Genomic DNA, 14,486 nt, shown 5'->3' on the forward strand with positions numbered 1-14,486 from the left:
AGAATTTCAATAACTTACAATAACTTTTTTACATTATTAGGGCATTATTAGGCCAGTTACTCACCCTCTGTAGTATTTCAGTGTTCAGTAGTATTTGCACATCTATACTTGTGGCCTCTTCTTTAGCCTGAGAGCCCAGACTGCAGGAAATTGTTAGACACGCTCTGCCAGGCCGGTCGCAGTCCTGTTGACACAGTATACCATCAAAGATTCACCCGTTCAGCACAAAAACTGATGTGAAATGAGGAGAGTGTTTTTAGGGGGCATTAAATGCTGTGATCCACTGCACTAATACAAATGCATTGACAAAAAGGGCTGTCAAACAACATTAAATATGCAAATATGGCTTATTTCCAAACACTAAATGCATTTGGATGCCATTTTCTCACAGTGAGGTTTTTTCACCAATAAGTGAATTATTTCCAATAAGTCCTTTGTCATACCAGAACTTTTCTTCCGGATTTGGTGAAGAAGGCAAAAATGGTGTGGAAGATGCTCTCCTTGTCCTGTGGGATTGTGCAGGGTTTGGGGTTCTTGTGCCACGTGCAGTTCCCTCGACCATCTGATACCTGCAGACAAACAGAAAACAAGATCAAATTCATTGTGGGAGAATCTCACACTCAGTGTTATTTTAGCATCATTCATATACTACTCAGTTAACTATAATAAACCGGCTTACAGTTTCGTTAGAGGCTTAAACACACTTGTTTACGTACTTGTTAACTGTTGAATTACTGCTGCCATCATCAATAGAATATGTCCATAAACATATCAAAATATGTCCGATCAAATTCTTTTCATTTGCAAACTGCCAATGGTTGGGTGGGATTATTGAAAGGTGATGTGCTGACATTGTAATTCATCCAGTGAGCTCAGACCTGTAAGTAATTCAGATAACGAAAGGAAGTTCTTTCCCAGTGGGAGTTCGGAAGCCTTTCTCTGGCAGCGCATCCCATCTGGAGTGATTTAATGTCCCGCTGCCCCTTCCACCCCTCTGGCCCCGGGGAACACTTCACCTCTTCCTTTAATTCGCATCCTTTCCAGTCAGACCTCCATAGAGTAAAGCATCTAAAGACCTCACATTGTCTTCTCTCAAGTCAAAGGAAAGGATCTCAGCCTGTTTCATGTATGACTTAACAAGCCTATTTTACAGTGTGTCATTTACTCCTGGGCTGATTTTCACTACAAAAACCTAGTGACTTGCCTCCCTAGACAGCGCTTTAAGAAATATACAACCCAAGCTTATTGGAAATTGGCGACATTACTGCAAAATATTGCTTCTTGCACGTTTGAATTGTGAAATGTCCAGTGAGTGCAGCTAAATGTGCATTTAGTTTTTATCCGAACCAGATGAACATAAATCTGGCAACATTTTATTATGTTATTATGCATCGCGACAGTTCGGAAATGAAATGGTAGAAGATTAATGCTCTATCGTGTTTGAAAATAATGTACCACCTACAATAAACCCAACCAACAGTGTTGACAAAAGCAAACTTGAGATAAAAATGCATTTGCTGAAGGAACAATGTCATTTTAGCTTGCTTCTACAAGTCTTTGAGCTTTTTTTTGTGATTAGTGTTTCACAGGACTGCGTATTGCAAGTGCACTTGTACCACGTGAGCTATCGAACAATGACTTCATAAGAAAAGTCATACATATGGAGCCAATTATGTGATGCTAACTTCAAAATATATTAGTATAGCCTACAAATCATGTACTATGGTAAAAGTGTTGTCAAGTGAGGTCATAACAGTATTATGCAAGAAACCTTGTGGAAATAAGCCTTTATTAATAGACATTCTGCCATTGTAATCATAATTTGTGTGAAAAGGATTGAAAATTGTTAGTGTTTTACCGCAGTGAATTGTATGTATACAATTTGCAAAAATATAGGTAGAGGCACATTTTTCCATTGAGCCTATATATTGTATGTGCGCTCTCAACACAAATGTCATTCCAAATAATAGGCAGAAAAATTAATGCAAACATTTCTAGCTACACAAGATAAACTGTGTAAACTGTAATGCAAAAGCACACGTTAAGTATGTTAAAAAAGAACTGTGTACTTGCCAATCATCCACTTTTGCATTCAAGTATTTGCTTGTGTTAATAAAATAGGTCTTCTGTTGGTGTTAGAGGTCACATTAAACCCAAATTATATAATATATCATTCATATTTTAGTCTAAGCTATAATAAAGGTTTTCTTTTTCTTTTCTTTTTTTTATATTTGGCTCTTTGCTATTTTTCAAAGTGTTGATTTCTGGTGAATTGCATGTAAACCACTGCAGGCACAACATTTATATAGCCCTTCCAAAACTACATTACATCTACAGTGAAAAGATTGGTGAAGAAACTATTTTCACCTAGAAATTGCTAGTAAAAAAAAAGAATTGGCAAGTAACATATTGAATTAAACATTACATTATGAAGTAGAAAAGACTGAAATAATGTTTTCTTATAAAACAAACTCCAATAATCGGTTTTATTTATAACTTTCAAAAATATTTTTTTTTACAGTGTGTGTGTCGCAACTTGCACATGCATGACCCTGAAGTCATAAATAAACAATTTAACCAGTGTTTGAAGCAGTTTAAATGCGGGTCAAATTGACCCGAACACAAAAGCAGGGTTAAAGCATGTTTGTGGCTTTGGAAGGTAGAAGACGACTTTAACCAGCTCTAGGGTTTGGAACAAAGCTATGTCACGTAACCCTCACTAATTTAAGACATCTCCTCAGTGTCGAGGGACCAGCCCAAACTGTTTATGTAAAAACGCCCCATATGTTTTCAGCCTTGTGAGCAGTGGAATTCCTCCACGTGTGCATTTTTAATTAGGCCGAGTGTTTGTGCGGTCCGTGTGGGCGCCTGAGAACATCCACTCCTCTGTGAGTCGGGTTACCCAGCATTGCCACTGTGCTACAGGTTAGTCAGGGTGAACAGAAGCTTTTCCCCAAGTGTCCCATTCCACCCTTTCGTGCAAGCCGTCTAATCCCTCGTAAGTGATTCCATATGGGGCGTACAGGGTGGGATACAAACCTCCCCTGTCCTCCCATTCACAGTCAACAGGTTGATCCCTTGCCTGATCTAGTAATATGGCCGCTGTAAGGGTTAAATCAACATTGAATGTGGTGCTGGTCTTGAATTTCTACCCTCGATATGAAGCTTATTGTGAGTCTAACTTAGGCACTATCCATGGCACCTTGTCTATCACCTCTGAGTTAACTATAAGCCTGAGGATGTTGACCTCTCTAAACTCCGCGCTGTATGTGAAAAGAACATAATCAACAAGCCGCCCTCATTTCTATAGATACAGTATAGAAAAAGCCTAGCTCTGTATATTTAGCTGAAAAATCAAAACATGCAACGATTGTGGCATTTATGAAGTACTTTATAAGGTAAATATAGCACATGTAATCATACTTAACCTTAAGTAAAAACAATGTTTTACACGTAATATAAGTAAGGCATAATTGACAATGGACCGTTGAATTATTGAAAATGTAATGCATGTTATATAGGCATAATGCAACAAACCAGGATGAGTTGTTCTACTTATATACCATGATTGCAATGTGTACGTTTACATCAAGACATTTTCCGAGATTGTTTTGTCCCTTAAACGCTCTCTAAAAGTCTAAAAGTACTCATTTAACTCACAATTAACCCTCATCAAGGCTGCAAAGTCATTTCAAAAGTGTCTGAACCGATTCAGGAACTGATTCAGAAGCCAATTCAGAAATAACGTGGGAAAATTATATATGTAAGGAATAATTGATGATGGGGACATGAAATGATTGCAAATCAAGGCACCCTAAGGTGGCAATGCAGATATGATGCAATTTGCGTTCATTTTGGTTTGCAATAAATGCTGCTCCTCATGAGAGAAAGAAATAAATAATGGATGAATGAATGAATTTAGAAGCTTAAAACGAACATGGTGAAGTGACATGGAAATTATTCAAACTCTCTGAGATTGGTCAGCCAATCAAAAATCAACAACGCCGTTGTGTGGCACAAAATACCAAAGAAGAAAAGCTTACAGCACTAACACATTACATTTAGATGAGAAGGTACTGAGAATGAAGTCTAGCTAAATAAACAAGAGCATCAGTGGCAGGAACTCACTTGTGTGTCAATGATATGGAACATATCTGGTCCGTTTCCAGCCAGGCGGTTGGGTATCCTGATGTCCATCGTGGAGCCTGGAAGTCTGCTGGGCCCATTGTTTATCACCTACACAAACAGCACATGGGAAACGGATTTAAACTGGGATTTATGCTCAGCACAACAACTAACTGCTAGTTAATCACAGCAAATAGTGCACTTCATATTCATTTAAAGCACATTATAATGCAGCTTGGTTCTGGACTGGACATTTTAAAGTCACATTATTTTGCATAATGATACTAATTGGACCCTTTTCACTTTTCCAGGGTTTTCAGAAGCGGAAGTTGTTATAGTCGGGTAAACTAAACTTGAACGGAAGCTACATTTGACCCAATAGCAAAAGAAAAAAAATCATGATAGCGCTGCTATGGCTTTCCAAAAGAGGAAAACATATTGAGAGATTGATTATGTTGGTCAGAAGAGAGAAAGACATCAAAATTGCACCGAAAGACACACTCATTTAGCACTGAAAAATACCTTTTTGAGCTTTTTTCTGCTTTTCATTTGAGTTTTAATTGACGTTTATGGGACAGATGAAGTTTTGCCTCAAAACTCCATAAAAATTCAGTATCAAGTATGTTTAATGTTACCCTCAATATAACTATAAACTGAATCACACTGAAGTAAATTGAGCTGAATAATGACACTATTGTCTTCTGTAGAGCTGTTGCACAGCTGAAAATGAAATTGGTTTTTAATAAAAGAAAATATAAAAAATCTTTTCTAGATTTGCAATGTTAAAAACTGTGGAAAGGCATAATCACAGTCTGTTTATTGTCTTTAGGATATAACAAGATAACATCCATTCAAACAAACACACAGGGAAGGGGGAGCAACAGATATTATCAATAACTAAACAGAATGAGATAAAAAAGGAAAAAAGGGGAGGGGAGGGGGGTATAATTAACCATTTTATAAGGCAATTGATCCTCTGATATCTCTAGTGATTTGATTTAAACGCAAAGCAATATTTCATCTCTTTATTTATTTTGAAAGTAATCATGTAAGTGGGATAGCATACAGTTAACCAGTCATTATCGTAAAATACGTCACCCTGCTGGTTCAGGGTCCTGACCACTCTGTCAGTGTTTACTGATCACTAAAGTCAGAGTCTGCAATAAAATGCCCAGAAAAACTTCACATCTGAACAGCAAATGAACACATGGGATACCTGAAAGGTGAAGTTGAGCGGCTGAAAGCGGCACTCCATGTCTTCCAGCTGAAGGAAGCGTGATCGGTCGACTGAGTTTCCATATACAAAAGACGTAGGGTTGACCACACTGCAGAAACGGACACACAGTTATACAGCAATTCTTCATTGTGCTTTAATATTATGTCTTTCACTTAAAAAGGACCTATTATTCCCTTTTACAAAGTCTTGATTTTGTTTATAGGCTCTACTAGAATAGGTTTTCATGCATGAATGTTCAAAACACATTATTTTTCACACATTGTACATTGTTGCAGCTCGTCTCTTCCCAATGTGTCAGTAACGCTCTGTTTACTTCCTGTCTCTATGAAGCCCCTCCCTCTGAAAAGCACACTGTGCTCTGATTGGTCGGCTGGATGAGTGTGTTGTGATTGGTTGATCGCTTTGAGCATGTTTGGGAAATGTCCCGCCCCTTACCATAACCGCCATTTTCAACACACTACTAACTAGCTCAACCAGGCCCCGCCCCTTTATTCTGCGTATGAATTATTTAAATGAGGAATATTGTGACGTGTTCGTACATGGAAGAAACTCAAGACTACAATGGAGGCGTTTCAGGGATTTCAGAAACAGTGACACTGATATAGAGAAGAACTCCCGCTGGAGGAAATCTTTTTCATGCTCAAACAGCAACATTACACACTAAAAGACGAACGTGCAAAAAAGCATAATAGGAAACCCTTTAATGTGATTAATTTGATGGTAGCTTTGATCTATAATATAATGTAAGTGTGCTGCTGTCAGAATTACTTCATTTTAGTAAAACATTGCAGGTTTTATAGTTAAAACATCTGGAAAATACTCCATGCAAGAAGAGTATTGCATAGGTTTGTCTATAGGTACTAAATACAATCTTTATATTCATAAACTGATTACAGAAACCTTCTAATACATATGAAGTTAACCTGCTAAATTACACAAAACAGACTTTGATCTGGTTTTACGTCGAACCTCTGGAGTTTGTGTTTATATATTAAAGTGTAGTCTCTGGCGCGCTCATCTAAAACATTACAGGGAGGACGTTCACATTATCAGGCTGTACATCTGGCTGAAGAACATGTTGTATATTTAAGCATCATTCATCTCTGTGAAACAAGTGTCTGTGAGCCTTTAACTTTGAAATACTCCAGCGGTGCAAAGAAACAGGAGCCAAAAAAGAAATGTGCACATAAGAACTAAACACTGAGCGGACCACATATGTCTCTGGTGTTATCTGATGTCTGGCAGTGTGATCGACTACAAAGCTCTTACAAGAATAGGCTACCAAAAACAATGAAAAGAAAACTCTTATATCATGTACTTACTCTCATGTTAAAAGCATGTATGAATTGATTTTTTTCCCCCCACAAAACACCAAAGGAGATGTAAAGGAATCTCAATCTGGCTTTATGCATTCACTGAAAGTGCGTATATTTTTGGACAGTTCTTCAGAGTTATTATCTAGCTTCAGAATATGGTGTACAATATTTAGTCTTATAGACTAAATTTTAGGTATTTTAGGTTTTGTTTGACAATCCACAGAGGAAAGAGAGTCATACAGGTTTTGAACAACATGAGGGTGAATAAATAAGCAAGTAAACTTTTCCTTTAAGGGAACATGCCGACTTTTTGGGACTTTAGCTTATTCACTGTATCCCCCAGAGTTAGATAAGTCCACACATACACATCTCCGTGCGTGCCGTAACTCTCTCTGACGCACCCACCGCTAGCCTAGCTTAGCACAAAGACTGGAGGTAAATGGCTCCAGCTAGCATACTGCTCCCAATAAGTGACAAAATAACGCCAACATTTTACTATTTACATGTTGTGATTTGTATTCTCAGGTGCTGCGAACAAATCACTCCGCAGAAGTAGCAGTGCTTCGCCTGAGAATATAGTTCCCAGTATGTATATGGTTAGAAGATGGCTGTGTCTCATGTGACCTTGTTATTTGTACTCACTGTGACTATACACATCACAACATGATTTACTTATCTAACTCTGGGGGATACGGTGAATAAGCTAAAGTCCCAAAAAGTCTGCATGTTCCTTTAAGCTCGTGAAGTGTAAATCTTACCCAGTGATTGCTGTGTCCACCTCATGTACCAGCGGTATGGACAACTCCAGTGTGTTATCATGAAGTGTGCTATTATGTTCTGGATTGGCACTAAGAAAGAAAGAACAACAATATTGAACAAAGACCATTACATTTGAATTATTAAGTTACACAGATTCAAATCTCAAGTTGACCTGCCTTTCCTACTAATTCAAATTTGTCACTTTAGAACAAGAAATGAAGGAGCGCTGAATCACAACCGTGCTGATATAGAGCCATATCGCATGACTACAAATGTGATATTGCTCATATATACAGTAGTAAAGTGGTAAATAAGATTTTTTTTGTCTTTTATTCAACAAGGATGCATTAAATTGATCAAAAGTGACAGTAAATATATTTATTATGTTACAAAAGATTTCTATTTCAAATAAATATGTTGTTCTTTTGAACTTTCTATTCATCTACGAATCCTGAAAAATGTATCACGGTTTCCAAAAGAAAATATGAAGCAGCACAACTATTTTCAATATTGATCATAATAAGAAATGTTTCTTGAGCATCATATTAGAATGATTTCTGAAGGATCATGTGACACTGAAGGCAAAATTCAGCTTTGATCACAGGAATAAATTATATTTGAACATATATTCAAAAATACTTTCAAAATATTAAGAAAATTATTGTTTTACTGTATTTTGTTTCTTTCAAAAACATAAAAAATTCTTGCAGATTCCAAACATTAAACGGTAGTATTGGTACTGACCATATATACGGTGGTTATATGGTTATATATACAGTGTAATTGATTAAGTTTACAGTGCAAGACGGCCAAATATTCATTATGAGAGTTTTATTTGCCTCACAGAGAGCTAGTCTTTACCACTTTAGTGTTTAATGCACATCTCTGAGCAAAGAAAACACATCTGGCCAGCATTAGATTCATATCACGACTTCAATATCAAGCAAAACCACTTAATTTCTCACAAATGAGCCAAATAGGGAAAAGTCCAAATGTCTAATCTATCTAGTTGTTTCAAAAATAAACATCATACCATTTACTAATGTGGACTGATGATGTGAACCATGTGTATTTTAATCATAGAAATAAACCATGAACTTTTAAGGGGGGGGGGGGGGGGGTCATTAAATCTGTTCAAAGCTCACCTTCTAGCGTGTACTAAAAACAGCAGTGTCTCATTTTCACCAGATAGATGACTCGTGTCAAAAAGCACAGATAGATGGTACTGGAAAAAAGGTTAAAACTATAAGGTTAAATGGAATTGCTCTATAATTAACAAGATCACTAAGTAAATCATTAAGCTGTTAAACTGAAGCTCCTGTCATACTACCTTGGTTTGTGCCCTCATGAAAGGAAATCCAACGCTGCACTTGAGGAAGTCCAGCTCTACCAGCATACAGGAAATGCCCTTCTCTTCCTGGAGCCGAAACAGACAGAGAAAACACCAAATGACAGTGAGAATAACCAGTCAAACCCTTCAAACGCTGTACTAATTGGTACGGACCCCAGCAGAAAGTCTCAGCAACCGCAGTGCCGTCCTACAAAGCATGCCTTACAAAACATCCACAAAAAAACACAAGAAATCACTGATTCCCATCCCAGGCAAACATTCAGAAGGCATACAAATGGATTACCATTGAGTAAAATAAACTCTCGCAAGCTGGATTCAATATGATTTACAATTATGTTTAGATCTCCAATTTAGGTCTGCATAAAGACAGTTGGAGGGAAAAAAATAAGAATTTTTATGTATAGCTCTTGCAATTTCGAGAAGAACTGGTCGGCTAGATTTCAGGCAAGTTTGTTTGTTTGTTAGACCTTATTGTCTGTTCAGATTTACTAGACAGAAATTCATCTTTAACAGTGGCATAAGACACAGATACATCAGACAACACTGTACAACCACATTGTATACCACATAATAAAACACATGGGGCATACATGATTAAAACAAATGAATACAATATGTATACACACGTTCATACTCCTATAGTAACTACCTCAATTGAAAATTTGATTTGAAGGAACACGCTGATTTTTTGGGACTTTAGCTTATTCACCGTATACCCCAGAGTTAGATAAGTCCACACATACCCTTCTCATCTCCGTGCGTGCCGTAACTCTGTCTGACGCACCCACCGCTAACCTATAAATGACGTTATTTTGTCACTTATTGGGATTAGTATGCTAGCTGGAGCCGTTTACCTCCAGTCTTTGTGCTAAGCTAGGCTAGCGGTGGGTGCGTCAGAGAGAGTTACGGCACGCACGGAGATGAGAAGGGTATGTGTGGACTTATCTAACTCTGGGGGATACAGTGAATAAGCTAAAGTCCCAAAAAGTCGGTGTGTTCCTTTAAAACAGTCACCGCCAATGGAACAAGTGATCTTTTATAAATGTTCGTTTTAGCAAATGGTTTACGCAGCTAAGGTGTTCTGGGTGGTTGCCAGGGTATTTTGGGTGGTTACTAGAGCATTTCTAGACGGTTGCTAGGGTGTTCAGGGTGCTATGGTGTTACTAGGTGGTTGGTAGTTGTCACAGATGGTTACTATGGAGTTTTTATAGAGTTCTTAAAATCTTTAGTAACGAGTGCCTTTAGTACGACACTACGTTCAACATTTTTTGCAGCATCTACAACCAGTCGAAATGTGTCTCGCAAATGTGGACACTGGAAGAGTGTTGTGAAAGGAACAAGCCATGAGATGGATATTGTGCACAAGGCATTCGGCAAAAGTTTGAAGTCAGTCTTGGGACAGTATAACATAAACATGGTTAACTTAAGATACAATAAAGATAATATACAACACCAGGAAAACTTTTTGGGGTTTAAAAGAGTGTATATATTCAGTAATATCAGTGATTTAACTGCACTGACTATCGGAAGAGAACAAAATGTGAACTGAACTGAGCTCAATAATAATACTAACTTTGCAACATCGACTTATTGAACTGAAATGAATTAACATTGAACTGGCTTGAGCTGAATAATCACACTCTTGTGTTCTGCAGAGCTGGTTCACAGATAAAACGTATTCATTTCATAACTGATGAACTTTGCAACATTAACACTGTTATTGAACTGAATTAAATCATCATTGAACTGAATTGAACTTAATAATAATGACAGTTGTCTTCTGTGGAGCTGATTTATAGCTGAATTTGATTTGGTTTCACAACTGATGAATTTTACATTTAATACTGTCGGTTTCCTGATTATTAACGTGCAGATTCTTTGAAACAATCTGTATTGTATAAAGGCAGGGCTATATACAATTTTTTAACTTGACTTGACTAACCCATAAATAACTGTACTCTCACTAGGAGAACAGTAACAGGGACAATCGCCAGTGAGAGTCGAGAGCTTCTTCTAAACACAGCAGAGAGCACCGGCTGGTTTGTGTAAACAGCTGAGATTGGACTCTGTGAGGGGTGAGTGTTCCTTCAGCGAGAGTTCACGAAGCTGTCATTTTACAGAGCCGAGAAGGTAAAATAAATCAGGGCCGCTGATCAACCAGACGGCCTCACGCTGCTGGAACAATGCAGAGGATGAGCGCTTAACTCAGGGATCTTCAGTTCCACGTGAGGTCTTGCACGTGTTCCCCATTCTTGAGTTTATACTGGAGCTATTCTTAGCGAGGTTGCAGCAATAACAAGAACTGCTGCTGGAGAAAATACATCAATAAATAAGTCAAAAGTAGATGAGGGGGGTGCAGGAAAGCCTAGGACTGTTTGCAAAACTCATTTTTTATGCACTTGGCAGCTCTCTGGGGAAGAGTTTGAGGCTTTGGCCTCACGTTTTGCACTGGTTTGGAGCGTTTACACGAACACCCTGGTTTCCCCATGCAGATTTGAGTATTGCTAATGCACAGCAGGGCACCTCAACTGGCGGCCCGCGGACTAAATGTGGCCTGTTAATCATTTCTGAGCTCAAGAGCATTCAGTGGTGCTCAATTTGCGGTCTGTGGTCCATATCCTCACCAGATCAAGCATTTTTACATTTTTTTGTCTGTAGTTCAGCTACTCTAGTTTCCCAAAATATTGTTAGGCACAGATATTCAAATGTGTTTGATGCAATCTGATGTACATTACCATTCAAAAGTTGGGAGTCATACAATAAAAAAAAAAGAAAATAAATGAACACTTTTATTCAGCAAGGATGCATTAAATTGATCAAAAATGACATTTATATTGTACAAAAGATTTATATTTCAAATAAATGTTATTCTTTTGAACTTTCATTTCATGAAAGAATCTTGAAAAAATGAATCACAGATTCGGCACAAGTGTTTTCAACATTGATAATAATGAGAAATGTTTCTTGAATGATTTCTGAAGGATCATGTGACACTGAAGACTGGAGTAATGATGCTGAAAATTCAGCTTTGATCACAGGAATAAATTACACTTTACAATATATATATATATATATATATATATATAAAAACCCAGCTATTTTAAATTGCAATAATATTTCACAATATTTCTGTTTTTACAGTATTTTTGATTAAATAAATGCAGCCTTGGTGAGCAGAAGAGACTTCTTTCAAAAATATTACTAAGTCTTAAGGCCCGTTCACACCAAGCACGATAATTATAAAGATAACGATAAAGATAACTATATATGCGTCCACAACAACGACCGATAACGGTCTTTTTATTCTAAGCACGCGCGCGCCCGGATGATCCAGATCCATTTTAAATGTGCGAGACCTTTAAATTAGAATGGATTCTGATTGGCTGTCAGTGTTTTATCGTTCGACAGCTGGAAAAAAATCGTTCTGAAAGTGATCCCAACGACATCGTTCCTCATATCTTTATCGTTATAGTTGTGGTGTGAACTCTGTTATTCTTTAATATGGAGAACGATTTTTAGAATTATATCTTTATCGTTATCTTTATAGTTATCGTCCTTGGTGTGAACGGGCCTTTACGGACCCCAACATTTTGAACGGTGGTGTTGAAGAAATAGACTATGGGTGAATCTTGAAAATATATGATAGCAAAGCATTTTTAACCCTGGCCTGAACATCATAAAATGTGTTCTGTGTTCACTAATATTTTTCCACACAAATATCTACACAGTCTCCATTTGTGCAAAAATGTAATGATGTTTACAGTTAATCAAAACCTATTGGAATTGTTAGACATCTAAGCCAGATAGGACTTTAAAGGTGACCTTAACAAACACCTGATTACATTAATATATCAGACTCAAAATGCTACAATGTTATATATAGATGGATAATGTTCTGTCCCCCTTTTTATTTACATAATGACCCTTGAACGTAAGTGGTATAAGATCACTCACATACGATATGTGGCAAGAATCGTTCAACATTATTTATACAGTCGTCTCCCTCTTGCTCAGCACTTTTTCTGCACTTTGGTCTCATTAAGGAGATGTACTCTTTGTCTTCATCAAGTCGACTTAAATAAGCAACTCTCTGACACAACGTCCTCTAAAGCACTAACAGGAAAACCCCAGGACAACTCGAGTTCAATAAGGACCTCTATTTCCTAAACTGCGAAGCGTCGGCAAACAAACAGTTAGTGGTCCTACGGAGAAGAGCGGGCAGCAGGGAAGTGCATGTGTTTACCCATCAGCCACCTGGGACAGTATCTGGTGGCCATTAGCAGGCCATGGATCACGTGACATAAAATGTTTGTTGTTTTATCCTATGATTTTATTTTGCAAGTTTATCTCTGGCTTTATTTCAGTAGATTCTCATGGCGGGATTGTCGAGGTCTGTAAGATTTATGCTCACCGACATTTATTTGATCAAAAATGCACAAAAATAACAGTAAAAACTATAATGCAGTAAAAATAACAGTTTATATATATTAAAATGTATGCTAATATATTCAAAGCCGAATTTTGAGCATCAGTACTCAGTGTCACATGATCCTTCAGAAATCATTCTAATATGATGATTTGCTGTTCAAGAAACATTTCTGATTATTATCAATGTTGAAAACAGTCGTGATGCTACATATTTTTGTGGAAACTGATACATTTTATCAGGATTTTCTGATGAAAGTTCAAAAGAACAGCATTTATTTGAAATAGAAACATTATAAATAACATTATAAATGTCTTTACTTTCACTGTTGATTAAGCAGCTTTACTTCTAAAGTAAAGTTCTAGTTTTAAAGATTGTTTTAAAGATGATTTGCTGCTCAAGAAACATTTATCATTAGTATCAATATTGAAAACATTTGTGCTGCTTAATACTTTTATGGAAACCGTGATACTTTTTTTTCAGGATTCTTTGATGGATAGAAAGTTCAAAATAACAGCAATTATTTGAAATAGGAATCTTTGTAACATTATAAATGTCTTTACTCTCAACTTTGATTAATTTAATGCATCCTCGCTGAATAAAAGTATTCATTTCTTAATAAAATCTTACTAACCACAACTTTTCAACAATAGTGAACATGAACATGTTCCACAAGTGTTTCACAAGCACAAAGTGGCACAGTCAAATTTTCAAAATTGTATCTATTGTTTTATCATTTTAATAATTTTTTGGGGGGATTTAAATTATATATATTTTTTTGTGTGTGTGCTTGTACTATATCCTTTTTCTCAAAGAAATGCCCCTTCTCTAAATCTGTCCAGTGTTTTGTCACTACTGTTTCAGTAATTGTATTCCACCATGGCGTACAGGAAGGAACGAGGTGTTTTTATTAAGTCACCATTCTCTGGTTTGTTTGTTATTAAACTGAAACATTAACAAATCTCAAATGATGTATGTATTGGCAGCGTCTCTCTAAAATAAACTTCATATCCAGCCAGATTGTTTCACTGTCTCTCTCTCGGCCTCGTCATTTAGCGCTTCAGTAACTGTAAAATAAATCGAATTGTTTCCGAGACACCAATTTGAAGGTCTTCGCTTCACCTGCCACAATCTAATAAAAGGACAATCCATCGTTTATCTAATTACAGTGAGTGTGTTTCTTCACAAGAAGGGCCCCGGGGCCACCTGAATGAGGCGATGGAGCTTCTGAAACCAATTCACTGCTGCAGATGGTGTGGGTTGCAAGACAAA

At 37.1% G+C, this 14,486-nt stretch overlaps 1 protein-coding gene across 2 annotated transcripts in view; it reads right to left on the reverse strand.

Annotated features, from left to right (window-relative positions):
* Nucleotides 1-14,486, reverse strand: part of itga9 (integrin, alpha 9) — a 92,148-nt gene that overhangs the window by 7,250 nt on the left and 70,412 nt on the right. For both annotated transcript variants that reach the window (XM_081351547.1, XM_081351546.1), the window contains exons 19-25: nt 8,768-8,854; nt 8,583-8,662; nt 7,437-7,526; nt 5,342-5,450; nt 4,129-4,236; nt 444-569; nt 65-184 (exon numbers count right to left, since the gene is read on the reverse strand). In XM_081351547.1, coding sequence (XP_081207673.1) covers nt 65-184; nt 444-569; nt 4,129-4,236; nt 5,342-5,450; nt 7,437-7,526; nt 8,583-8,662; nt 8,768-8,854 — 720 coding nt within the window. The remainder of the gene's footprint in view (nt 1-64; nt 185-443; nt 570-4,128; nt 4,237-5,341; nt 5,451-7,436; nt 7,527-8,582; nt 8,663-8,767; nt 8,855-14,486) is intronic.

Source organism: Scardinius erythrophthalmus (assembly GCF_964197995.2).
Source record: "Scardinius erythrophthalmus genome assembly, chromosome: 21".
In the NCBI taxonomy this organism is placed as follows: domain Eukaryota; kingdom Metazoa; phylum Chordata; class Actinopteri; order Cypriniformes; family Leuciscidae; genus Scardinius; species Scardinius erythrophthalmus.